Source organism: Drosophila santomea, chromosome 3L (genome assembly GCF_016746245.2).
Source record: "Drosophila santomea strain STO CAGO 1482 chromosome 3L, Prin_Dsan_1.1, whole genome shotgun sequence".
NCBI classification, from domain to species: Eukaryota; Metazoa; Arthropoda; class Insecta; order Diptera; family Drosophilidae; genus Drosophila; species Drosophila santomea.
The window spans coordinates 18,300,967-18,324,744 of NC_053018.2; the positions used below are offsets into that span (position 1 = coordinate 18,300,967).

Below are 23,778 nucleotides of genomic sequence, written 5' to 3' on the forward strand. Positions count from 1 at the left end.
AACGTGAGCATTTCATGGACAATTTCACAGCGAGTATTTCATTAGTGTTTCGGTAGTATTTGTTATCTGGCTGCTAGGCAGTTGTAGTGTATGTTTTATTATCTTTTTGGTGTTTATTAAAATTTGCATTTAATTATTTCGTTTCATTACATTATTTGGAATTTTGCGGCTGCTGCACTTTGCCGCCTAAACTATGTATGTCGGCTCGAAATGTGGAGAAATTTCAATTATGTTGTGCTTTAATGCAATTGCATAATTCCAATTTCACGAGTTGTTTTGTCTGTGTGCTTAGTGGAAGTAATTTTTCCTGTGTTTGCGGTTAACTATTTGTAAATCACAAATTGATTCGATCGACTGCCTGATTATGAATTTTCCATTTGCTAATATTGACTTTTCTGTGTGGTGTTGCACTATTTATGAGCATCAATTGCAATTAGCATTCTGCACAGGCTTAGTGACGCATGATTAGAGCTTTATCAATTTCGAATTATTTTATTGACACTGGCACTTAAAGCTGGTACCCTGTTTGCACTCAAGGGGGTACTCTTAATCGCTTTTCAAGAGCCTTTGTCACGGGCTTTCCAATTGATAGATTACGAAATATGTATTTGCAAATAAATGGCGCTGGCGGATCCACCAGCAATTGAGTGCATTATATTGACCTCTTTTTGCTCTTTAACAGCAAAAGCTAAATTGAATGGAATTAATTGGGTTAAGAGGCCTGAATGGGAATGTGGACAATGGCTGATTGAGTTATTGTTTTAAAGTCGTATAAATGATATTGGTTTCCAATGTTTACATTTGCTGCCAGGTGTCTTGTGGGCATTCCTCCCGGCCATTTCACCCTAACATTAATCTAAAGTATCTGTGTACACATGATTTATTTGGAGTAGTCGGTTGCATTGTGTATCGCGGCGATTCCTTATCTCGAGTGGCCACCAATCATCTTGTCAGCTTGTTCACTCGTCAGATTACTATTTACGTTCTACATTAAACATGTGCTAAATACTTTTTGTTTTTAGGCAAAACAACGAATGTGTTTTTCACGAGGGGCGATATGATCTCTGTAAGTTTTGGTTCGATTTGGTTCGATCTGGTATTTTGCATGCTCTTCATACATTAGCTTGGCAATAAAGCTTCGTTAGCTATAATTAGTTTTTTATACAGATAAAATTAATGCCTTTTTTACATTAGCTTGGCCATACAACTTTGAGGGCTAAAATTACCATTTTTAACGGATGAACTTGTTTACAAAGCCTTTTAAATACAAATTAATTAATCTTTTTTATCTAAAAATATAACAGAAATTCTGATTCCATTACAGGTGTTATAAGATAGAGGCGTAGCAATAAGGACCATTTTATAGTACGATAAGAAATTGTTTTTACCAATTCGAACAAGATTTTTTCTTATATTTTATAAATAAATAAAATGATATAATATAATATAGTTTAAAAATTAAAAAAAAATATTTTAAATAATATTTAATAATTTTTTTTTAACATTTTATAACTTACGAAAATATTGTTTAATGATGTAAGTGAACAAATTTTGAATCACTCACAATTTAAAATCAAATTCACCACTGCATTTTCAAATCCTTATTATGGTTTTTAACCCAAATTGGTCCACTAAGGGTTGTGGTGCTCGCTAATCTGATCTAATTAGACCCCTTGGGACAGGAAACTCCCCAAATTAGGACAAGCTCACCACAAATTACTAATTAGATGCAGTAAGTCAGAAATACGAGATCCTGCCACCACTAATGGTTGTGGTGCTCGCTAACTTGCGATCTAATTAGACGCATTGGGACAGGAAACTCCCCAGATTAGGACAAACTCACCACAAACGACTAATTAGATACAAAATCACAGAAATACTTCGAAATCGAGCCTCCGACGAGTGTTATTAATATTTATAACATTGAGATGTTTACGTTTATTTCTTTTGCGTGCCAGACGCCGGCAGGCAGAAGTGAAAAGATGTGAACCGGTTGCGCATGCGCCAGGCAGAATAATCAGGTGACGCAGCTCACGTGATGACTTCGAAACTGCAAGTAATTTTAAGTAGGTAAGTCAACCTGTTTAGGTATTTTTGCACTATTTCGTCACACGGCTGCGAATAGCTTCGTTTCATCAAAAGCAAATGAGGTCAAGAGACAGAGTGCGACGCCAGTGGGTCTGGTGATAAGATCTTGATAAAAGTTCTTATATTAAAATCATAAATTTATCACCTTTGGAATTTGATGGCCTTCGGAGAGATTGCCGCTGAAAGTTCACAGTCATGCTGATGTGCTGATTGAGCCATCAATTAAGTAACTCTGGAATGGAATGTTATTCACCCCCGGGCATTTCCTATGTCAGCCCCGATCCGATCCGATGCGAACATTCCAGCCAGTTGAATATACTTGGCAAATAGTCAGCGTTATTTGCGCTTTACTCGCTTCACTTGGCTCCACTCGGGAAAAGGTGAGCAAACAAAGGAAGTGCGCGGAACGGCGGCCGCCGCCTGTAATGCACTTAATTATAGACTTCTGAGTAACCGGGGTCTTTGAACGAGCACTGACCGCATAGAAAGATAATGCTTCTGAATTATGAAATAGTTAGGTAACGTGGATGGGCCAAGATAATAACACAGAAGGCGCAGCTCGATGGCTTTTGAACAGCTTTGAACAGGGATTTTCATTTTAAGCAAAAACGTTTGAATTTAAGTGCCAACAGCACTTTGCACTTATTTTATTGTTAAAGTTCTGTTCCCTATATATTAACAGAACGCAGTAGGCATTATTAGAATATCAGTGAATTTAGGATCCACGAAAAATCCAATTAAATATACAATAAAAGATGAGCCGTTTTGCATATTCTCATAATCTCCGAACGGAAAGACCCTCGTCCTCGTGATAAACCATCTCTTCCTAACGCACTCGACTCCGGCACCGAAGCACCTTGTCTCCTTCAGATCCCTCATTGGCAACCCTATCGCAACAATCTTTTATCCAAACACAACAAGCCTCATTCTCAACCTCAGACCCTCCGACCCTTCGAACAAATGCCGTCAGTTGTTCGAACACTCCTCTTTGTGAGATATCTCCCGATGTTCCCGGCCCCCGATGGCCCGATATCCCGGCTACCCAGTTTCCCAGTTTCCCAGTTTCCCCGGTTCTCCGGTTCCTTTAAGCCAATTTGTAAACCATCAAATCGCGTTAAATGCGCTTTTCCGGTCGCGGCCTCTTTTCCTCTTTTATCTCCGGAGCGACAGCCGCAGCGAGGAAAAGTCTCATTGTTATTGTTTGGCTTGCTAAACGGAAATGGTTAGGCTGACAGCAGGCTGTATCCTTTTCGGCTTTGCACCTCCGACAGGTACAAGGACGACATATGCCTTGATAAGGATGCAATCGTTCGCGCTTCTCCCGACTTATTGATTTGTTTACCTTTGCGCCAGTGCCCAATGCCGCTGTGAGAACGGAAATTGGTCCAGGAATTCCTCATAGAGTTATGCAAGCGGTTTCTGTAATCATTTTTTTCTTTTTTTTTGTATTGGGATTGTCACCAGGCAAGTACTATGCCATACAACAATCTTTTTACGCCCCTACCGCCATTCGAACTTCCGTTGCAGAACAAACGACCAGAACCGTGGCCAATGCACTCGACTCACACACAGTAGCCGCATTGAAAGGTCGATTTTGGCCCGGTTCTGTTCATAAAATGTCTGAAAAATGAGCGTGTAATTTACGAGCTGTTTGTCAACAAAGCAGGAAAATCTATTTCGTTTTTTATTAGACGAAAAGAACCGAAAACTGGAACTGGAACTGAAACTGACCAGCAGCGAGCTAATGAGCCGTTTTTGATCGCTTCCGCTCCTTGTTGAATAAATTTAAATACTCATTAGGGCCAAATATTGAACAAATCGTCTTAATGTCAGGGGGCGACACACTGGCTCATTCATTATCCTATTTAATTGAGGAGTGAAAGTCGTAGGGGATGCGATAGAGGAAGTTCCAGTTGAAATAAGGTTGGTTGGACGAGACGAATTTAAAAAAGGTGCGGGGCGCTTCATTCCGAAGTAGACTAAATTGAATTTGAAACGCTGTATTGTTCTACCTTTTTGTCGACATTAAGGGAAATTATTGTTAAAGTTAAATAAATGGGAAAAATTTGAATACTTAATGTTTGAAAATGAATCTTTTGGGAAAATTCTTGATTTCAAGTACTCAATACTCATAAATTATTTAGAATTCTAGACCGCAAGACGGTATGTATATTTATCGAGGTTCTTCAATATACCTTTAAGTTTTTGAAACTTTTACGCTTCCATGTAGTTTGAAACTCAAAGTTTTCATCACCTTGTTTGCAATAGATTCCTGTGTGTCCGGGAATCCTTCAGCACTATCTACCTTGGCGATCTCAAAAATTACTTTTGAATAGTTTGCTTCCTTGTCAGCCAGCCATCCAGCCATCCAGCCAGTTTCCAGTGGCTTCCTGGCGTTTCTTCCCTGGTCTCCTGGACACACAATCAATCATAATTGTTTCTCAGTTTGTCAACAAACTACGAGTTTGGTGGTGCTGGAGTTTCGAGTTGTCTGTTATCGCAATGCAGCCAGGTTGTGGCGGTGGGCGGCTGGCCACGCCCACTTCCAGCGGCATCAAGCAAGTTTCAGCACAAAGCCATTGACATTTGTGGGCGGGAATGGGGGAGGCGACCGGAAAGTAGGGAATCGCGTTTGCTAGCTTTTGGCGGCATTGCATATAAAGTTGCAGCAAAAAGTGCACCCAGGGAACCACAACAATAACGAAGGACGAAGCTGATAAGCGTCGAAACGGAAGTGGCACACAGACACGGGACTAGCTTAAGGGGTATGGGTGTATTGGTACACTTGGGGAAAACAAATAGGTTTTAAATGAAATGATTATCAATAGTTTTCAATCTAACTAAGTTCTATATCGAACATTTCCTTCTATATCGAGTTAATATTTTGTAAGACATTTTTAGTTCTTTGACCCTTACGTTTTTTTTGCATCTTTTTACATAAAAGTAGATATTTTTTCGAGTGCAGCGACAAACGTGTGGCAAAGAAAAAATCGCTTGGCAGGCGAGGATGGGCGACGCAACAGTTTGCCAGGGGATATTGACGGACCAGAGTCGCGTTGAGTTGCTATCAATGGCATTGGAGGAATTCCCCAGTGTGTCCTGCGTGGCAGCAAAGCATGAAAACCCGATTACGCTCAGTTGATATGCAAGGAGCTCCCTCCCAGCCCCACGTCTCCATCCCTTAAGTACGTATAGGAATATATGTACATACATGGGTATATCTGTGCAGGCGACGAAGAAGGATAAGGCGCCGCGTTAACATATGATTGTCGTCTGCCTCGCCCAAACATAAAAAGGGATACGGGATAAAGGATAACGAAGCGCAAATTTCAAATAATCATGAATATTACATGAGCTGCAAGAGTAGACAAACAGACAGTTACACACACATGGAGGCCAGAGCATCGCTTCCCTTTCTTCTTGCCGGAACCTCCTCCTTCTTGGCAGCGATTTATATGAAAATCATTCACACGTTCCAAATTATTTATTAATGTCTATGCAAAATTGTGTGAATCTAGGGACCTAGAGCGCAGGAAACGGGGAAGTGCCGTAGTTAAAGAGGGTTTGAATAGCTGGGAAGTTAGGATTTGACATTTTTTGTGTTTAATTTCCAGACTCTCTTCTTTCCTGGACATTGACAAGGGGTAGAAAAGGTTAGAAAATGTCAATAAATCGATGCTTTCCATTTCCATGTACATTTGAATACTCAAAGATTAAAAAATATGGTTTTAATGAATTGATTAAACACTGAATATGTATCTTTTGTGTGGTTGTATAAAAACAGCTAAATCTTTTAAGAGGGATTTTTTACGTATTTGGTATGATACCTTTGACCAATTTGTATTTTAATCAAAGTAATAATCAAAGTTTTTAATTATATTTTAAAACCTTTTAAACATACAAATATATCTTATTAAGTGTATTTCATTTATCTTTGGCTTTACTTCCATTGTTAACATAGCATTAATACCTATAACGAATTAAAATTTTCCCTACTTACGCACACAAGTATGTACCTTTTGCCAAAGAGAATTCAAGACAGCTTGACTGCCATCCAGCGGCTCTGCTTGTGTGCGTGTGTATCTGTGAGCGAGCTTAAGAGTATCCGTGTGTGTGTGTGTGTGTGCGTGTGCGTCAGAAGGGAAGCCGCGGCAATGAGCTTGCAATAATGTGATAAGCGCAACGGAAATGAAAACAAGAATAAATGCAAGTGCAAACCGAGCGATGACAGCGGCATAAAAAAAGAAAAAGAGTGTAAGTACCGCCAATAACAACAACCAAAGCTGCAACAACAAAGGCGAGCCACAACAAAGACTGAGCACTTAAAAGCCATGCGAAGGCGCCAGCGTCAACATCGCACGGATGCACTGAGAAGAATGCTTTCTTCTCTACCAATATTTTATATTCTCGATTTTTGAATTAAATCGACTTCATCACGCTTACCGTCTCTTAAGCGGTCTTGAGTTCATTAATATGTACAAGTAATAATAAATAATAATCAACTTGCTTCTTAACCTATTTTATAATTCATGAACCTAAAATGTGAGTAAAGTCAGTTCTAATACTATGAAAACCCTTTACATTGACCTAAATAATTAGATATTATTAAGTTGTTGCTCTACAAGGCTTATTTTGTTTTAATTAACTTTATGACATTATAAAGAAAACATATTTCAAGAATTTATTCATTAATAAAAGAGTCCAAGAGTTGATTTCAGTGCAGTGTCAGCGGGACGGATTGAAAAGGGGTGTGAAAAGAGGAGTTGCCGTCATCAGGCAGTCAGGCAATAAAAGCAAAATTGCCATTGGAGCAAGGACCCCCTGCACTTTCAATACCCCTGAGCCCCCAAGCCCATATGCCCCCTTAACCCCTTAACCCATCACATGTGGCGCTTTTGCCTCAATTATTTTTATTGGTTCGGCGCAAAAATTTACGTTGCATACTTTGCAGCGCCGCCTGGCATGGCGTTAATTTCGTTATGGAAAATTGCAGCGACTTGACATGTGAGCGTGCGATGGGGAACCGGATGATGGGAGTCGGAAAAGTCGGATGGTAATGGGCTTAAGAGGGACAGACACTGGGGAAAATAGTCCGTGTAATCAGTATTAGTTTAATTAACCATATTTTTATTGCAAATATTGGGTAATTAAATGATATTCGCTAGAAAACTATTACTACTAAACAAGATAATTAGGCAAATGTCATTCTATTAATGAAAGCACATATGTATACATTTAAAACAGAGTCATTATAATTTCTAGACATTTTAAGAACAGCCGGTAACATTTTTAACGAATTATATGAATAAATATTTATTGCATATTTATTGAAAGTTTCGCAAAAGAAATTCTCTCCCTGAGATTTCAAATTTTCCAGTGACTTAGAACACCTTGTTTTCTCCTGTGTCGTAGAACCTGTGGAAAAGCGGAAAATGGGAACGTGCACCATGGTGCAAGGGAGCCGACAATGCGGCGCCACTGCATACAATTGAGCTTAATATTGAAAACTTTCGAGTATCTTAATTAAAGGTTAAGTGTGTGTGAGCCTTTTCAAAAAGAGAATGGAGAAGGAGCTCGAATTATGGTAATTTGTGTTGAAAGGCTGCTAAGTGGGCAATTGAATCGGTTGAATGGGTGCAAGATTTACGGCTAAAGCAGAAGGAGCATTAAATGCCAATTAAGGAGCTGTTGCCAAATATTGGTTAAATAATTAAATCAGTTGATTCATACGATTGCGCTGTTTGTCTGATTTAACCTTTTTAATTGATTAATGTTACTCCAATGACGCCCCTTTGTTTGGCATTGCTTTTCCCACTGACACTATAATTAATCCATTAATTCATTTGAACTCCATATGCAGCTCAGAATTCATTTATTAACCACTTTAACATACACTGCTCAGTCATTTAAATCCAAAAGGTAGAATAAAAAAAGTGCTTTGCTATAAAATAAATTGAGCATTATTTATCAAAATAAGCGCCACTACAGTAAGGCCAATGCAATTTGCAATTACTCGATAATTATACAACAAAAGCAATTAAATTCAACTTAATCAAATTGCAAATTGACAGCTTCAAATGCAGGACCACCCCTCGATAAAACAAATGCAATTGACCTGCATTTCAAATTGCAGGTGCCGAGCACGAATTTCTATCTCCCTTGAATTGAAGCATCGAACATCTTTCATTGCCCGAGCTCAATCAATAATCTAACGTTTGAAAAAAATAGATGGCAGAATGAGGTCGAAAAATTGGCAGAGTCGGGGAAATTGATGTTCGAAGTAGCCGGCGCCAATAAAAAATGTAAATTGTGCGCGCAATTTGAAGAGGAAAATCCAACACAATAAATACAAATTAGACGAAATGTCAAAGCAAAAACAGGCCACGTGGGGAACATAGGCGCTGATCGCTGGGGTGAACCGAAAAATACAATACGACTATTTATTTATTTTTATTTTTTTATATATTTTTGGAGAAGAATTTCAAAAATGTGTTTTTTTTTTTAAATTCATTTCACTTGATTGAGCCTATTAAAGAAGCCATACAATTTTAACCGCTCATATTCGCTATTACTTTTCCGAAAGATATTCTTAGATTTCTCTGATGCACAGCATTACTGATTAAGGTCGAATTAATTTTTTATGACTTAACATTTTTTAGGCAAATTAAGATCCACCCTAAAAGCGTTTCTATGCTGCGCCTCCTACTGAAACATGGTGCAAATCCAATCCGTCTGGCCGACTCCTGACCAAGTACAAGTTTCAAACTCACGTAGGACGCCTCCACCCTCGAAGGAGTCCTGCGAAAGTCCTTCCCCACTCCCAATCCTTGATGTCTGCTGTTATCGCCGAGGGCGATATTTTCAATGCGCTGTCGGTAAAAATGACGCACTCTTAGTTGGTCGCCTTCGTCCGCGGATGTTTTCAGCGACTTGTCTGCTGAATGGTTTCATTTTTCTTTTTTGCGTTTTGCTTTTTTCGATAGCCAACGGCGGGACATGAATATTTTAAAAAATTCGCCAGGCTCATCGCAGGATTGAGACGATGTCTTAGATGTTTAGATGGCGAACGAGGAGACGCAGGAGCCAAGCACACGCACACGCACAATGAATAATTTAAGGACTCCATAGACAGAGGGGTCCTGGCATCATCAAATAAATGCCAAATGAGCAATCAAAGTGCCATGAAAGACTAACTAAGCAGAGCCACCATCTGATGAGGGGCTGTAAAAAATGATGTACGCGAATTATCGGGACAGTGGGTGTTTTGTGGGAGGCGGTGTTTTGATTCCCGCAAATGAAGCGCGTAAATAGGAGATAAAGTTGAGAGAAATTTTTACGCATTTTTTACTCGCTTAAATAATAAAATGTTCCCTTATTACGTTGGGTTTGTTGCGCGAAGTAGAAAAACGTGTAGTTTCGAAGTATTTTTTTATAACACTTAACAACCTTTATAATATTCAAAGCAGAAAGGGAATTTTATATTCATACGATTCTACCTCATTTAAGTTTGAAACTAGTGGCTCGAAAATATCGTTTAATGAAAGAACACCTTTTAAAATATTTCAAAATATTAAAATAGGAAAACAACTCTTTTCGATACAAAGGGCTTATATTAGAATGTAATATGTTCCCCCGGCATTTTGCTGGCGAATTGGCTAAAGAAATTTAAAGTGGTCTACGCACCGAAGACAAAAGAAAATAGCTGGCGAAACTGAATTATAGATTCAACTCGAGGCGAGCAACTTGGCAGGCGCTCCTCCTCGATGGAAGACACAAAAACTTATTATACGCCGGGGCTTTTGCCGCATCAGCTGGGACCCCAGTGGGTGGTTGGGTGGAAAAGTGGGGGTCTGCACTCACAGCCCCGTATTGTCGATACATAAGCAATTGGTATGTACAACTGCGCCTCCTGGTTTTCCGACTTTCCCCTCTCGATTTTCCCGGGCAGAGAAATGCGGTTATGAATTCCTGAACAGAAAAGTCGAGGAGCAGCGGCATCGACTGCAGTTGGTTCGCACAAGAGGCTGAAGTTTTTTATTAAAACTTGTGCAGCGAAATGAGCGTCAGGCTAAATAAAATAAAAAATATAAAAAGTTTCATAAAACATTTGTGACTCTGCGCAATTTTTATGGCTTTCAACTTTAAGTTGCCCGTGTGGGGCAAAAGTGGAGTAGAGAACAGGGGCATTAACTAGGCAACTATTGGTCGGGGAGGTCTATGGAACCCAGGCACGTTTTGTGGCCACAGTTCGAAACGAAAGTGGAAGAATTTATTGCACTGACATACTAAGATGCTATTCTGCTATCCTATTTTGTTATCGAAGTGGGCCAAATGCGCTCGAGCGTATAAATTGAATGTGCCCCACCATGCGCCATGTGGTAGGTGCAAAGAAATATGTTATCTAGGTTAGTTGTGGGATTATTGATCTGCCATTTATCTAACTGGGTGATAAGAGAGTTGATAAATTGGAGCTACTAATGCTTCTGCACAGCTAAAAATAAATGTCTATCTCGCAGGATGCTCAGAAAATATTACTATTTCTTACATTTTATTTTATCCAAGCAATGAAAACCTCTTGCTGGTTCATTCAATTGCATAGTTACCAAAAAACCATGCAAAAATTCCTGTTTCAACGCTTTAGTTAAACACAATTTTGCACACCCAAATGGGCGTAACAGAGTCCTATTTATGTGCACTCCGAACCTATCATCTGTGCTTACTCACAAATGGCTCAACTGTGGTATCTGTTGTTAAGTTGAAATGCCAGGACACAAGAGCACACCAAAAATCGACAGAAACCATGGCAGAAATGCAACAACTTAAGCTTCTCACAGCCACACAATACACAAATCCCAGTTTTGGCTTAAATGCCAAACAAATTTTGCAACAAATTTTGCCGTTATCGAAATGACCCATTGACTGCTGTGCACTTTGGCTCACACACACACGCAGACACATACGCACATTCAAATACACAAACAAATACTCTCAAACACATATCGCTCTAATGAAACGCAATATCTTCGAGACAATGCTAATTGCCAACGATGCAAACGAAGCTGCATTGAGCGCAGCATATGCAACCAAATTATCCGACGAAATTCTACTGCTGTGCACTGAGAAAAATAATTACGTTTATTGAAAAATATAACTCTATATGAACCTAAGTAGAAAATATAATGGTTTTTGTTAAATAGATTCTTCGTAATTTGATCTTATTTCTTACTGTACTATACATACTTCACGTAAAATTATATATGTAAATACAGTTAAAAGAGCATTAAAAAAAATTGCGAATTCATAAGTTAACCGTAAAACAAGTAAAAATTTTTCTCTGTGTATGTGCAAGCCCGTCTGGGATATTTGTGTGCGAATGTTTGTGTAGAAGCATTCATTTCTCTGAACGCTGCGTTAACTTGGCCAAAAGCCAATTTTCAGCCAAAACGCATGCCAAATTTGCCAAAAACGGAGCGAAGCGAAATAAGAGAAATAGCTAAATATTTTATGATATCGATGAGGCAGGCAGTTCCGCAGAGCAACTCCCAAGCCCACAGAAGCCCCTTCGTGTTGTTTCGAAAAGTAGTTCAGCAACAGCGGCAAAGCGCATTGACAGGCCATTCGAATGCAGTTTTATACTCTGCAGTTCAGTTGGGGCCCAATGAATTTAAGTTGGATCAGGATATAAGCTTGTGAACATTTTTCAGTAATTAAAACAAGGAATGTTAAATCAGTCTCTTAGAAAAGTACCTACACACTTATTTTAATTTGTTGTCTAAGGCTTAATCCTAAAGTTGGCCAAGTATCCCAAATTGGCAAGCAAGTTTATTGTGTTTCCTTCGAATATTATATTTATTCATTCAGCTTTGAGCTAAATTGAATCGCAGAGTATATCGCACACTTGCTGGATCCTGGATATCCCTGCGGCTGCTCGTTTATTGTAGCCATTTATGGAATACTCGTGAAATATGACTTTAGTTATCCACAGGCAAGGGAGAACTTGGCCAGTCTCCCCAGGCCAATCAATATTCGACGGCAGCCTAAAAGTATGCAAACGAGCCCCCCAAAACAAAAGCTTTCGATGATAGAGCGAACTTGGAGCACTCACCTGCAGCTGCATCGTGGGTAGAGGCACTACCACTCCCATTTCCACTCCCATTTCCACCTTGTTCCACCTGATTAAGGCCATCGATATCGATGCTGGACCGTGACTTTCTGCCGCGCCACACGCTGACACCGCAGCACTCGGCGCAGCAGCAGAAGACAAAGCCCAGGATGAGCAGGATCCAGGCGGAGACCATCAGGACTATGGTCGAGGTGGATCGATAGCTATAGTTGTCCTCGCCGATGAGGACCAGGACGCTCTCCGCCGTTAAATTGGCATGGCTTGCAGTGCCATTTGCATGGAAATCCAGTAACTCGGCCTCCAAGGTCGGCGCATAGTAGCTATCGACATTGGCCAGAGCTGCAAAACTACTGCCCACCGTATGCAGATATGGTTGAACTTTGGTCACACGCACCACTGTGTAATTAGCCATGATTGCAGCTCACTCACTCAATAAGTCCATCAATCAATCAATCAATCGCTCTACCAGTTTATTATTAACTTAAATTTGGCACGAGAACGTATAAACTGAAGCCGCCAAACGCGACCGTTTCTTTGGTAACTCGCCAGCAAACTGAACTATAGAACGCCCGTTCAACGTTTATTCTGCGCATATATTATTTATTTTATTCCTTTGGTTTCAGTTTCTGTTTTCGTTTTTTGGCTTTCGGATTCAGTGTTTTGTGTGCGAAAAACAGCGACCACAGCTGACGACTGAACCGCAGTTTGGAAAGATTGTTTCATGCCCATACGCGCAATCTTCGTTATCACATTATGTATTTAAGCAGATAGATCCAGCGACAGAATCTAGTCTCTTGTTTAAACAATATTGTTCGCGTATTAACGCCTCCCTGCCAGATTTTGTTTAATTATTTTTATTTTTTGAGCCAGACAGGCCCGTTTTGACCGTTTCCTCTCTCGGGTTTCGACCGAGTTTTGTTTACCAGTGAGAGTTTTAGCTTAAGTTGATCAGTCGTGGTGTGTTCTCCCTGGGACCGAGGTGAAGCTCCATTGCGGAGAATGGCCAGAAGCTTTCTGAAATTCTTCAAAGAGCATCTACTGTCTACTGGCTAGCACCACTTAATGTCCGTTAATGGAACGTATTTATATACATATAATAACAATTTGTTCAAATACTTTAATACGTAGTTTTTCCTATTTTCGCATAGCTATTTGAATATGGGTACGGGTAATACTGAGTAAATACCAGAAATGAAGCAACAAAGATATAAGAGGCTTTATATCTCGGTACAAAGATATTTAAACATTTTTTTAAACATTCAGACTTCTATAGGTTTTATTGAACAACCGAATAAATTCAAAAACATTTTATTTTAATTTCTTTAGATTGACAACTGGCCCTGAGACAACCGAGAGCTTTGATCCCATGGATATAATTATTGGTATGTTAAATTGATCCAGGTAAACACCATACATATGAAACATGCTGTTTAAATATAAAAAGCTCGCAATGGCAATTGCAATGAATTTTTTAATGCCATCCATCAGTATTATCCGTATCAGAGATACAAGGAGAACATGGGATGTTATATTCATTTTAATTTATTTTGCGTTCTACTGCTAGTGGGTAAGGCAATTCCATTTTGGGCAATTTATTTTGAGTCTTAAACATTTGTAATGCATAGACTTTGGACAACCAGACCTGGAATATACGGACTACGGCAATTCAGAAGCACACCTAGATGATCACCTTACACGGCCTGATGTGGATGTGGCTGATAGTCATAATGAGATGACAATGTCGTATGATTATCATAATGAACACCACGACAGTACCATCCACCCAGATCCCCAAGTGGAATTATCAACTAATCATTATGATGAATCGCACGATGATCTAATAACCACTGGAATGGATGGTTTTGAAAGTAGTATGAATGATAAAACGAAAATGCAGCGAATTTTCCATGTTCTACGTTTGTCTAACCATCCAGGAAACTCAGACAAAGATTACGATCACCATGATCACCATGATCACCATGATCATCATGATCACCATGATCATCATGAACACCATGATCTCCATGATCACCATGATCACCATGACCATCATGATCACCATGATCACCATGATCACCATGATCACCATGATCACCATGATCATCATGATCACAATGATCACCATGATCACCATGATCATCATGATCACAATGATCATCATGATCACCATGATCACCATGACCATCATGATCACCAAGACCATCATGATCACCAAGATCATCACGTTGAACATGAAGTTGAAGATCGAATAGTGCGATATGCGTTGCATAAGCGGCACGAAGAAATTTGAATTGTATGGCAAATAAAATAACTTAGTTCTTTACTTCAATGCTCTCTTTGGTTTTTTTTAATCATTTCATGAATTTATTTGTGGGTGCTCATTAAATACGTCTGCGTTCCATACCAGCCCTCCTAGCAATGTCTTCACAGTTCATCGGTGAATCCCAGCCTAGAGCATAAGAATATTTATTAAAAATACAAATTCCAACAGGTATTTTGCAAAACTTACCCAAGCAGTTGAGCTTGCTGATCTCACAGCGTCCTACGTTCCTCCAGCGCCAAGACAATTCGGTCCTTTGTCGGCACTCCCTATTGAAGAGGGGTAAATCGCGATCGATTGCATTATCTAGACGCCTCACACAGGATTCACATCGCCTTGCCAATTCGTCACAGTCCCGTTCTTGCCCAGCAACCAGAGTCAGGCAAATGACTAAGAGTTATGAGTCATTAAGTTATGAGCATAATTTAATAAATATTTCTAACTTACCAAAGAAGACAGTAAACATTGTTTTTAGGCGCATCATTTTAGATTAAACTCTCACGATGGGAAACAGTGTGCACACTACAGAAGTTTTCGATCCAACTTGACTTTATATATTTACCACAAACAATATAAATCAGAAATGCCAGATGTTTTAAAAACATGGCAGGTATTTAAATCAGAAATAAAAGCCTTTAGTAAAGGGTGGAAAAGTTTTAGGAAATGGATTCGAAGTAGAACAACTTTTTGTTAAGTTGAATAAGCCATTTATTTTGCTTCCTGAATGTCATCTAAAAAGGTATACAAAATAAAGAGCCGGGTATTTTCCTTTAAAGCGAGCTGCACCTTATAAAAGCCCAAGTTTAGGCTCACTCAGCACAGAACATAAACGATTTTAAGTACGAAAGTCACGATGTCGAAGATTTCTCTGTTTATTGGTAAGGATCTGCAAATGGAATTTCTGAGTCCAACAACTAATATTATCAAATTTGTATATAATGCTTTCATTTAGCTTTTATTTGCCTAATCGTTATCGTTCAGGCACAAAACGATAGAGATATTTGTAGGCGAATTGTTGCCAGATGCGAGTCAAGGGTCTTGAGAAATGGAAGAAACAACGATATTTCGAATATTTTCAATGAGAACTGTCGCCGAACACATAGAAATTGGCGCGAAATTTCCCGATGCGAACTCGCAAAAGCCAATTGCATATGTAAGTATATTAAAATGTATATTATTATATACTTTCTATATACTCCCTTTGCGCAGTGACCCTTGAACGATGTGATACCGTGTCCTGCGAGAATGTCCGGCGAGTCCTTGCCCAATAAAATACTGAGACCAGATCCGAATGACGTAAAAAACAAAAATAATTTAATTCTGCAATTAAAAATAAATACTTCGATGCTCTCTACTAATATGCTTAGATTTTCTTGGGGCAATAAAAAAAACGTATGGAAAAAATAATCTTTATATAGTATAATAGATATTTCAAGTTAAATTTATATTTATATTTAAAAAGGAATTTTTTTGGCAATTGAAAATGTCATTTCATTTATATAAATGATAAAGGAGAAACTCAAAAGGGTTAAATTACGTCGTGTGCACTGTTGTCTGCTCAATTTTTAATGCATCTTAAATTTATGTTTACTCAATTGTTTCAGAGTCGTGAAATTTTGAAACGAAAAGAATGAGCTCAACACGTTATCTGTTTATTCGACAAAGATACCTTGTCCAAAAATGGTACCAATAAGCTCGTCAAAATTGAATAGGAAACTGGCAAGCCGAGGCCTAACAAAAGAAGGTGAGTGTTTCTTATAAATAATATTAAATATTAATAAATATTTGATTCAAAGGACTACCTGCCCGAAAATCTATCGGTTGTCTTTTTCTCGGCATAATACTTGGAGTACTTTTAGCCGGAGTACTCTTTTACTCGTTGATGAACGAAGACTGCAGGGAAAGTTCGAGGAATATAATAAACATTATTGGACTGAAAAATCTTCCAAATTTAAACAAAAATGCCACATCGATACTGGATACTGCCGTAAAAAAGATAGAAGACAAGGATGGCGGAGCACTTACAGAATTGAGCACAATAGGCACACAAGAAACCCCTGATGAATTTAATAAAGCCGATAATAGCTCAATAGTTTCTACGCCCTAAGATATTAACTTCTAAGTTAGAGCAATGAAATATTAAATAAACCGATGTTAGTCAAAATTGTACATAGTCTAAATCGAGCTCGATTAAAGTAGTCTTCTACTTTTAAACCTGTTATATTATATGTAAATTGAGAGTAATGTTTTTGAGAGCATTCAAGATTTTATATTTTTTCAGTAGGATACATTTTGCAGGATATTATTTTGAGCGATAAGGCTCTCGGTTTCATTCTTCAGTTGGAAGAGGAGTCGTAGTTCTGCGAGAAGATCTAGTAGTTGTTGTCCGACCACGTGTAGTTCTACGAGTAGATCTAGTAGCTGGCGTTCGACGAGTAGTACGCCGTGTGGTGATACGACTAGTAGTTGGAGTCCTACGAGTAGTTCGAGGTCGTCGGGTGTCAGGAATTCGCGGGGTCGTCCTTGGAGTGGGAGGGCGGCCGGTGACTCCACCATCAATGCTGTTTCTCACATTTTCGCAGTTTATAGCAGCACAACGCTCGATTGTCACTGTTAAAACGGAAGTAATATGATATATCATACATTTATATACATACATTTTTTACTATCTATGTAGAACTTACATCGACAAGTGGCCAGCGACAATTCGCAACGAGAAACATTGCGCCAGTTTCTAACTCCTGGCTGGCGGCGGCAGTGATTATTAAATATGGTCGAAACATCATTTTGAGCTCCCAACCTCCGCTCATTTCGTCGGCAAGTTTCATTTTCTCTACGGCATATGTCAGTTTGAGCCTGAACAGCCGCGCAAAGGCAAATACCAGCTAAAATGGTTATAAAAAGGATTAATAAATATTTATAGTATAGCGGCCTACATCCTTACCAAGAAAGAGAGTAAATTTCGACATGTTGGTATTGCTAATGACACCTTGTTTGACTTTAGTGATAAGTGTGCTTCGGTCTTGGGCTTTTATAAAGTGCTTGGCTGCCTTCGGAAAAAGAACCACGTGGCTTTATGGATTAAGCCCTTTATTTAAACCAGGAAGTAATTGTCTTAATGCTCTTCAATGCGCTCAAAAGATGGCCCAGTTTTTGTGAAGGGTTTGAATAGGCCTCGTGACAATTTTGTAAAGCTTTTGTTTCATATTTTTAACTCTCACCTTTTGTTGTGGGCAGATGTTTTGCTTTGGTACTTGCTTACGCTTGGGTTATGGTGTTTATATAAAGGTAGGTTCTGTCAAAGTCTTCGGTAGTTACCTAACTGATAAGTTCCCGTCAGCAGCCATAAGTTTTAAAACTAAAATTATGCATCTTAAAGCTGTTTTGACTGTGTTTTCTGGTAAGCTGGGACTAGAAACTATGCAGCAATGTTCCAAAATAAATAACTTTAACTTCAACTGGCTTACAGTCCTATTCCTGGCGTTGGTGTCTGGACAAAATCGGAACTGCGATGAATTGACCCGGAGGTGTGAACGCTGCGTGGCACAATTGAATAATGTAGTTGATCGTACCCTGCCCATCCTCAATAATGAGTGCAGATTTAGGACTCGAAACACCTGGCGTTGGAGGAATGTGGGGCGTTGTGAGCTCACCAGGCTGAACTGCTTGGGTAAGTTTTAAATAGTTCAAGGCAGTACTATATATGTACATAAATTTATAAATTTATCCTTATTTTGCCTACAGGATCCGATCGACGCATGAATTGTATTGATATTGCTGAACTTGCTGGGATGGAACGTGTTAGTGAATAAAATGTTTGCTTATTGATTTATAATAAAAACAGCAGAGAGCATTGAAGTACCAACTTGAATTCATAACACCTCAACTCATGTGCTAGAACTTTAGGATGGGAATATATGGGCTCTTCCACTTATCTTTTTCATTTCACATCCTTTTACGACTTCAAGTACTGATTTTATGGATTTAAAAATTCATTTAAGGGTCTATTCGTTTCATGAAGCCGTAAATCGAGTTCACCAAATTTAAGCCACGGTAACCAGCCAGACAAACCGTAGTAGTTCCCTCCCCTAGTTCCCCTTTTCCGGACTCTTGAATAAGCCGCAACCCAAACACAAAAACCCAAACGCCCACCCAAAAAATGAGACAGACTGAAGTAAAACAAGTGACGCCTTTTGTCCGATGGCCATTGACCAAGACTCTTGCAGCTTTTCACTGTTGCATTTTTGAATTTTAACTTGGTCTGCCTGTAAACGTACTTGCTCAGATTCAATTCCAAAGCGATTATCAGCACTTAGCTGTCAACGACACGACGCCAAACTCCGGTCCAAAAAAAGCGACTACGACACCGAAACCAAATCCAAGACCAAGTCCAAAATGAAGACCAAGTACGACCAAGTGCGAACGCCAATATCGCTGGCCAGGCACTTTGGATGTGGAGCTCTCTTGACAAAGGGCATGGCTGTTGAATGTGAGTGTCTACATGTGTACCTACTTCGCTGGCTCAAATAAAATTTACACTTACAAGTGGCGCTAAAGTCAAGTGCAACGCATTCCATATACCCCATCCCCATTCCCATCTCCATCTCCATCCCCATTCCGAAATCCCCAGCCTCGATCCATTCGGACCCCTTCTCTAACCACTTTTTCGGACGTCAGCTGGTCAGACATGTCCAAAGTGGAAGGGAACCGAGAGGAAAGCAAAGGAAAGGAAAGACGTTTCAGAATGGGAGGGGAGTGGCGGGGCGACGGGTGCGGCAAATGTGGTCAAGAGTTTTATAAAGTTCATCATCATGGCCTGGTCTAAGCATTTTTCAAGTGCAGCGCCAAAAAGATTTTCAATTTTCAAATATTATATAAGCAGTTGGCACAGGCTGAGTGGAAAATCATCACCATCCATGCCCTAACTTTGTATTTGGTATTGGGTCGATTTGCTATCAAAACCGCGACAAGAACTGCCATATTCAGCTTTAATTTAAAATCTGTTAAATTGGAAAATCTTATATAATTTAAAGTTTAGTGTAATTATGCACTTTATATTGGAAAGGTAACAAACAAAATACTTTGGTAAACTTAATACTCGAAAAATATACGATTTGATCTTTTGAAACTACTAGATCAATTAATTATAATTATTATTAAATTAATTATGTCATATTAAATTACATAATTTTAGTAAGTTTAATAAACTTAATCCCTGTTTTTAAGAGAACTCCCAGTTCGTGCAAGCACCCCAATCCCAATCGCTTCCCTGCACATTCATAAAGTACATAATCATGTTCATGACGTGAACTGAAGTGGGTGTCGGGTGGGAGTTTTGGGGTCGGGGCAGGTTGTCCGTTGGCTGGTAAGGGTAAAAGCTTAAACCGCTACAAGTATTTAAAAAGCACTTCACACGGACACAACTGCATTCACACAGTTTATATTAAAAGCATATTGAGAGTATATGCTTTGCTAAGTTCCATTAAATCAACATACGGGTAAATTCTTCCTAAGACACACTGACCTTGGCACCCAACACACAACGCACAATAATTAATTTCTAGCAATAGTACGGTCTGATTTAGTGAAAAACAATATAATTCAATGGTCAACAATTAGGTAGAAAGTATACATGATTAATAAATCGTGTTGTCAGTTTTCGTGTGTAATCAACATTGATTTTTGGATGCATTCAAGCTGAGCAGCCACATCCACATGCATCTCCACTGGAGGTAATGACAGGTCCGGGTCCAAAATTTCCGGGAATTTCGGGAACGGGTATTGTAGGACCGTCGGCACTCCAGCCTTGCGGGCAGTCTGGATCAAATCCGTTTTCTCCGTTGTTCGGAATGATAGGTCCGGGACCGAAAGGTCCGGGATATGTGGGTATCCAAGGACCGTCGAGCTTCCAACCTGGTGGATTCCACGATGCACATCCGCAGGGCTTTCGAGCAGTTGGAGGTGTTTGCCTAATCGGACCGCCGGGATTCCAGCCCGAAGGTTCTGGCGAACCACATCCACATGGTTTCTTGGTGGTTGAGACGATTGGGATTATAGGACCGCCAGGATTCCAGCCTGGTGGGTGAGTTTCCCCACATCCACATGGCTTTCGGGTGGTGGTCGAAGGTGTGGTCACTGGAGGAGGAGGTGGACGAGTACTAGGTGGATTGGGTTTTCGAGTGGTGCTTTCTGTACAACCGCAGGGTGGACGAGTCTTCTCAGTACTAGGTGGATTAGGTCTTTGAGTGGTGCTTTCTGTACAACCGCAAGGTGGACGAGTCTTCTCAGTACTAGGTGGATTGGGTTTTTGAGTGGTGCTTTCTGTACAACCGCAAGGTGGACGAGTCTTCTCAGTACTAGGTGGATTAGGTTTTTGAGTGGTGCTTTCTGTACAACCGCAAGGTGGACGAGTCTTCTCAGTACTAGGTGGATTAGGTTTTTGAGTGGTGCTTTCTGTACAACCGCAAGGTGGACGAGTCTTCTCAGTACTAGGTGGATTAGGTTTTTGAGTGGTGCTTTCTGTACAACCGCAAGGTGGACGAGTCTTCTCAGTACTAGGTGGATTAGGTTTTTGAGTGGTGCTTTCTGTACAACCGCAAGGTGGACGAGTCTTCTCAGTACTAGGTGGATTAGGTTTTTGAGTGGTGCTTTCTGTACAACCGCAAGGTGGACGAGTCTTCTCAGTACTAGGTGGATTAGGTTTTTGAGTGGTGCTTTCTGTACAACCGCAAGGTGGACGAGTCTTCTCAGTACTAGGTGGATTAGGTTTTTGAGTGGTGCTTTCTGTACAACCGCAAGGTGGACGAGTCTTCTCAGTACTAGGTGGATTAGGTTTTTGAGTGGTGCTTTCTGTACAACCGCAAGGTGGACGAGTCTTCTCAGTACTAGGTGGATTAGGTTTTTGAGTGGTGCTTTCTGTACAACCGCAAGGTGGACGAGTCTTCTCAGTACTAGGTGGATTAGGTTTTTGAGTGGTGCTTTCTGTACAACCGCAAGGTGGACGAGTCTTCTCAGTACTAGGTGGATTAGGTTTTTGAGTGGTGCTTTCTGTACAACCGCAAGGTGGACGAGTCTTCTCAGTACTAGGTGGATTAGGTTTTTGAGTGGTGCTTTCTGTACAACCGCAAGGTGGACGAGTCTTCTCAGTACTAGGTGGATTAGGTTTTTGAGTGGTGCTTTCTGTACAACCGCACGGTGGACGAGTCTTCTCAGTACTAGGTGGATTAGGTTTTTGAGTGGTGCTTTCTGTACAAGTACAAGGTGGATTGTTCCTTCGAGTAGTGTTTTCTTCACATGGTGAACGAGGGTTTGTAGGCTTCCGTGTTCTTCGATGAGGCTTCCAGCGTCTGGTAGGGTGCTGTTCTGGTCTTGGATTCTCATGTCTCCTAGTAACTATCCTTCTAGTGTTTCTCACAGGTCCTGGTCCTAGTCGTGCACCACCCCTGCGAGGCTCCCTATGACCCTCATGACCGCCTTCATTGCACGGCTCGAGACCCAAGGCTTTCTCAATTACCTCCAAGCAGGCTTCACTGTGCTCGGCATATTGCAGCAGGAAGAAGCTCACTGAAAGGATCAGCTAGGATGTAGCTAAGATATTTATCCATTTTCTAATGTAACTTACCCACTAAACAGACCACAGTTAGTTTCATGGTGAAACCCGTTTAGGAAGTTCTCGGAAACTGTGTGCATCCATACCTCCATAAAGAACTTATATACCATTCAGACTGGGCCAGTTTACTTGGCAATTGTGTAAATAGCTGTAGAAAATATGTAATTATAGACATGAACTCGGGTCGCTGCACATTTTGGGACATGCAAATAGGCAACTTATTTATAAGCGCCATCGGTTTGCACGAGTAGCGTGGAAAATTTTCGTCAAGTTCAGATCTTCAGATGAACTCCCGTCTAGCGCTTGGACCAAAAGCATTGGCTGCAATCTCAGACAGCCAAGTAATAAATTCCCATTTTTTATGGCATCAAGAAAATCAAAAACATTTCGTTGAAAAATTATGTTTTGGAAAGCCGAGGAGGGGAGGGGAGGGAGGAGTTTTGAAGAACTGCCAGACTGCCAGAGATGACGAGGATGCATCAAGTGCAAGACAAGCATGACGATGTGCGTGCCTGGCTCAACTCATCGCGATGCTGGTCTGGACCCGTCTTTACGATAATGCCCCGTACGTGGAAGATGCTCTCGGGGTCGGGCGACTGTTGATTCCTGGAAGGGCTGAGAGCTGAGGGCCCAGAGAAATTGAAGGCCAAGACCGCGTCTACGACAAGAACATATCGCTTTATTGGCCGCACAGACAAGCTAGAGCAACCAACTCAAATCTCTTCACATATGCATTTATTTGGACAAAACCACTTTTAATATTTTAGCTGTGCTCCTTTGGGGTAACCACAATGCTGGTGGGCATTCCTCTAAGTTCGCCTTGGCATCCCAGCAAGCTCTGCTATTACCAGGCAATCCAGTTTCCTCTTGTGAGCTGAAAACGCAGGAAAAGTCAATAATATGGTTAGGCACTTTTATAAATTTATGTCCGAAACAGACAGGTATGAAATGCAGAAAAATTAAATTAATTAGCTTCCCTTGTATATCTTATACTAGCTCTTGTCCGTTGGATAAATTAACATTTGTATTAAAAAATCTATTACTGCATTTGTTAACTTTAAATCCAAGAGTCCATGTTAGTAACATATATGACCTTTTTTAAAAGATTTTTAATTGCTATGCAGTAATTGTTTTCTGAAGCTTGTATGGAAGTAGATTTTATAACCAGCTACCCTTATTTCAAAGGGGTTATATTAACTTACCACCACAAGCGATGACTTGAAGATCGCAGCGAGTCTGATTCTTCCAGATGTATCTACCACGGACTTTCTCGCGGCATCCTTCGTTCATGAACTCCACATTGTTGATGGGATTATTGAGTCTTCGGATGCAAGGATTGCAAGTGTCCCTTAACTTGCGACAGTCAGGAGTTTGTCCATTAATAAGCACGCAGCCGAGGATCAAGATGACGCAGATAATACATGTCGATTGCATTTTAAGGCTTACGTGACAGTAAATCAGCTGGAGTTTTCCTTCTGGCTTAAATTGAAAAAGCTCAGCTTTATATAAGTTGGAAACAAGGAAGTGTTCTGTTCCAGATTGGACCACATCTGTTTTTTAGATTACATACATTTTCTGTAGGAGATAATAAAGCAACTAATTTTGCGCTACAGATGCACAGCTAGTTTGACAATGGTA

At 40.1% G+C, this 23,778-nt stretch overlaps 9 protein-coding genes across 9 annotated transcripts in view; 4 read left to right on the top strand and 5 right to left on the bottom strand.

Moving 5' to 3' along the window:
* LOC120447898 overlaps positions 1–12,880 on the bottom strand; it is a 35,855-nt gene extending 22,975 nt beyond the window's left edge. The window contains exon 1 of the mRNA XM_044005965.1: positions 12,194–12,880. Coding sequence (XP_043861900.1) covers positions 12,194–12,623 — 430 coding nt within the window. The 5' untranslated portion in view covers positions 12,624–12,880. The remainder of the gene's footprint in view (positions 1–12,193) is intronic.
* An 849-nt stretch (positions 12,881–13,729) lies between these two features.
* Positions 13,730–14,501, top strand: LOC120449858. Its single transcript, XM_039632517.2, has 3 exons — positions 13,730–13,778; positions 13,837–14,082; positions 14,410–14,501. Exons 1-3 carry the CDS (start codon positions 13,730–13,732, stop codon positions 14,499–14,501), a joined length of 387 nt encoding a protein of 128 aa, XP_039488451.2.
* A 91-nt stretch (positions 14,502–14,592) lies between these two features.
* LOC120447793 lies at positions 14,593–15,021 on the bottom strand. Its single transcript, XM_039629354.1, has 3 exons — positions 14,979–15,021; positions 14,721–14,921; positions 14,593–14,660 (listed from the first exon to the last, which is right to left on the bottom strand). The coding sequence occupies exons 1-3, from the start codon at positions 15,013–15,015 to the stop codon at positions 14,593–14,595; spliced, it is 306 nt and encodes a 101-aa protein (XP_039485288.1). The 5' UTR covers positions 15,016–15,021.
* A 357-nt stretch (positions 15,022–15,378) lies between these two features.
* LOC120449684 lies at positions 15,379–15,821 on the top strand. Its single transcript, XM_039632300.2, has 3 exons — positions 15,379–15,409; positions 15,484–15,684; positions 15,741–15,821. The coding sequence occupies exons 1-3, from the start codon at positions 15,385–15,387 to the stop codon at positions 15,800–15,802; spliced, it is 288 nt and encodes a 95-aa protein (XP_039488234.2). The 5' UTR covers positions 15,379–15,384; the 3' UTR covers positions 15,803–15,821.
* Positions 15,822–16,211: 390 nt separating this feature from the next.
* On the top strand, positions 16,212–16,638 carry LOC120449993. The gene is made up of 2 exons (XM_039632703.1): positions 16,212–16,275; positions 16,328–16,638. Exons 1-2 carry the CDS (start codon positions 16,212–16,214, stop codon positions 16,636–16,638), a joined length of 375 nt encoding a protein of 124 aa, XP_039488637.1.
* A 222-nt stretch (positions 16,639–16,860) lies between these two features.
* Positions 16,861–17,878, bottom strand: LOC120447794 (salivary glue protein Sgs-3). The gene is made up of 4 exons (XM_039629355.1): positions 17,855–17,878; positions 17,476–17,581; positions 17,216–17,416; positions 16,861–17,141 (listed from the first exon to the last, which is right to left on the bottom strand). The coding sequence occupies exons 1-4, from the start codon at positions 17,876–17,878 to the stop codon at positions 16,861–16,863; spliced, it is 612 nt and encodes a 203-aa protein (XP_039485289.1).
* A 19-nt stretch (positions 17,879–17,897) lies between these two features.
* Positions 17,898–18,343, top strand: LOC120447795. Its single transcript, XM_039629356.1, has 3 exons — positions 17,898–17,931; positions 18,001–18,201; positions 18,276–18,343. Exons 1-3 carry the CDS (start codon positions 17,898–17,900, stop codon positions 18,341–18,343), a joined length of 303 nt encoding a protein of 100 aa, XP_039485290.1.
* A 1,880-nt stretch (positions 18,344–20,223) lies between these two features.
* LOC120447796 (mucin-2) lies at positions 20,224–22,180 on the bottom strand. Its single transcript, XM_039629357.2, has 2 exons — positions 22,153–22,180; positions 20,224–22,094 (listed from the first exon to the last, which is right to left on the bottom strand). The coding sequence occupies exons 1-2, from the start codon at positions 22,178–22,180 to the stop codon at positions 20,224–20,226; spliced, it is 1,899 nt and encodes a 632-aa protein (XP_039485291.2).
* A 769-nt stretch (positions 22,181–22,949) lies between these two features.
* LOC120449764 lies at positions 22,950–23,592 on the bottom strand. The gene is made up of 2 exons (XM_039632402.1): positions 23,343–23,592; positions 22,950–23,014 (listed from the first exon to the last, which is right to left on the bottom strand). The coding sequence occupies exons 1-2, from the start codon at positions 23,572–23,574 to the stop codon at positions 22,950–22,952; spliced, it is 297 nt and encodes a 98-aa protein (XP_039488336.1). The 5' UTR covers positions 23,575–23,592.
* Positions 23,593–23,778: the final 186 nt, after the last annotated feature.

What these genes read in the sequence shown, in the direction of transcription:
- LOC120447793 (XM_039629354.1), bottom strand. Translation starts at nt 15,015, where the DNA reads ATGATGCGCCTAAAAACAATGTTTACTGTCTTCTTTG. An exon ending in AATGTTTACTGTCTTCTTTG is followed by an intron (nt 14,922 to 14,978) that starts GTAAGTTAGAAA and finishes CATAACTCTTAG; the next exon opens with TCATTTGCCTGACTCTGGTT. An exon ending in CAGCAAGCTCAACTGCTTGG is followed by an intron (nt 14,661 to 14,720) that starts GTAAGTTTTGCA and finishes CTTATGCTCTAG; the next exon opens with GCTGGGATTCACCGATGAAC.
- LOC120449684 (XM_039632300.2), top strand. Translation starts at nt 15,385, where the DNA reads ATGTCGAAGATTTCTCTGTTTATTG. An exon ending in GAAGATTTCTCTGTTTATTG is followed by an intron (nt 15,410 to 15,483) that starts GTAAGGATCTGC and finishes GCTTTCATTTAG; the next exon opens with CTTTTATTTGCCTAATCGTT. An exon ending in CGCAAAAGCCAATTGCATAT is followed by an intron (nt 15,685 to 15,740) that starts GTAAGTATATTA and finishes CCCTTTGCGCAG; the next exon opens with TGACCCTTGAACGATGTGAT.
- LOC120449993 (XM_039632703.1), top strand. Translation starts at nt 16,212, where the DNA reads ATGGTACCAATAAGCTCGTCAAAATTGAATAGGAAACTGGCAAGCCGA. An exon ending in CCGAGGCCTAACAAAAGAAG is followed by an intron (nt 16,276 to 16,327) that starts GTGAGTGTTTCT and finishes TTTGATTCAAAG; the next exon opens with GACTACCTGCCCGAAAATCT.
- LOC120449764 (XM_039632402.1), bottom strand. Translation starts at nt 23,574, where the DNA reads ATGCAATCGACATGTATTATCTGCGTCATCTTGATCCTCGGCTGCGTG. An exon ending in TCAAGTCATCGCTTGTGGTG is followed by an intron (nt 23,015 to 23,342) that starts GTAAGTTAATAT and finishes CTGCGTTTTCAG; the next exon opens with CTCACAAGAGGAAACTGGAT.
- LOC120447795 (XM_039629356.1), top strand. Translation starts at nt 17,898, where the DNA reads ATGCATCTTAAAGCTGTTTTGACTGTGTTTTCTG. An exon ending in TGTTTTGACTGTGTTTTCTG is followed by an intron (nt 17,932 to 18,000) that starts GTAAGCTGGGAC and finishes ACTGGCTTACAG; the next exon opens with TCCTATTCCTGGCGTTGGTG. An exon ending in CACCAGGCTGAACTGCTTGG is followed by an intron (nt 18,202 to 18,275) that starts GTAAGTTTTAAA and finishes TTTTGCCTACAG; the next exon opens with GATCCGATCGACGCATGAAT.
- LOC120447796 (XM_039629357.2), bottom strand. Translation starts at nt 22,180, where the DNA reads ATGAAACTAACTGTGGTCTGTTTAGTGG. An exon ending in AACTGTGGTCTGTTTAGTGG is followed by an intron (nt 22,095 to 22,152) that starts GTAAGTTACATT and finishes TGATCCTTTCAG; the next exon opens with TGAGCTTCTTCCTGCTGCAA.
- LOC120447794 (XM_039629355.1), bottom strand. Translation starts at nt 17,878, where the DNA reads ATGGCTGCTGACGGGAACTTATCA. An exon ending in CTGCTGACGGGAACTTATCA is followed by an intron (nt 17,582 to 17,854) that starts GTTAGGTAACTA and finishes CTTTTTCCGAAG; the next exon opens with GCAGCCAAGCACTTTATAAA. An exon ending in GTCGCTGGCCACTTGTCGAT is followed by an intron (nt 17,142 to 17,215) that starts GTAAGTTCTACA and finishes CCGTTTTAACAG; the next exon opens with TGACAATCGAGCGTTGTGCT.
- LOC120449858 (XM_039632517.2), top strand. Translation starts at nt 13,730, where the DNA reads ATGGGATGTTATATTCATTTTAATTTATTTTGCGTTCTACTGCTAGTG. An exon ending in TTGCGTTCTACTGCTAGTGG is followed by an intron (nt 13,779 to 13,836) that starts GTAAGGCAATTC and finishes TGTAATGCATAG; the next exon opens with ACTTTGGACAACCAGACCTG. An exon ending in AATGGATGGTTTTGAAAGTA is followed by an intron (nt 14,083 to 14,409) that starts GTATGAATGATA and finishes ATGATCACCAAG; the next exon opens with ACCATCATGATCACCAAGAT.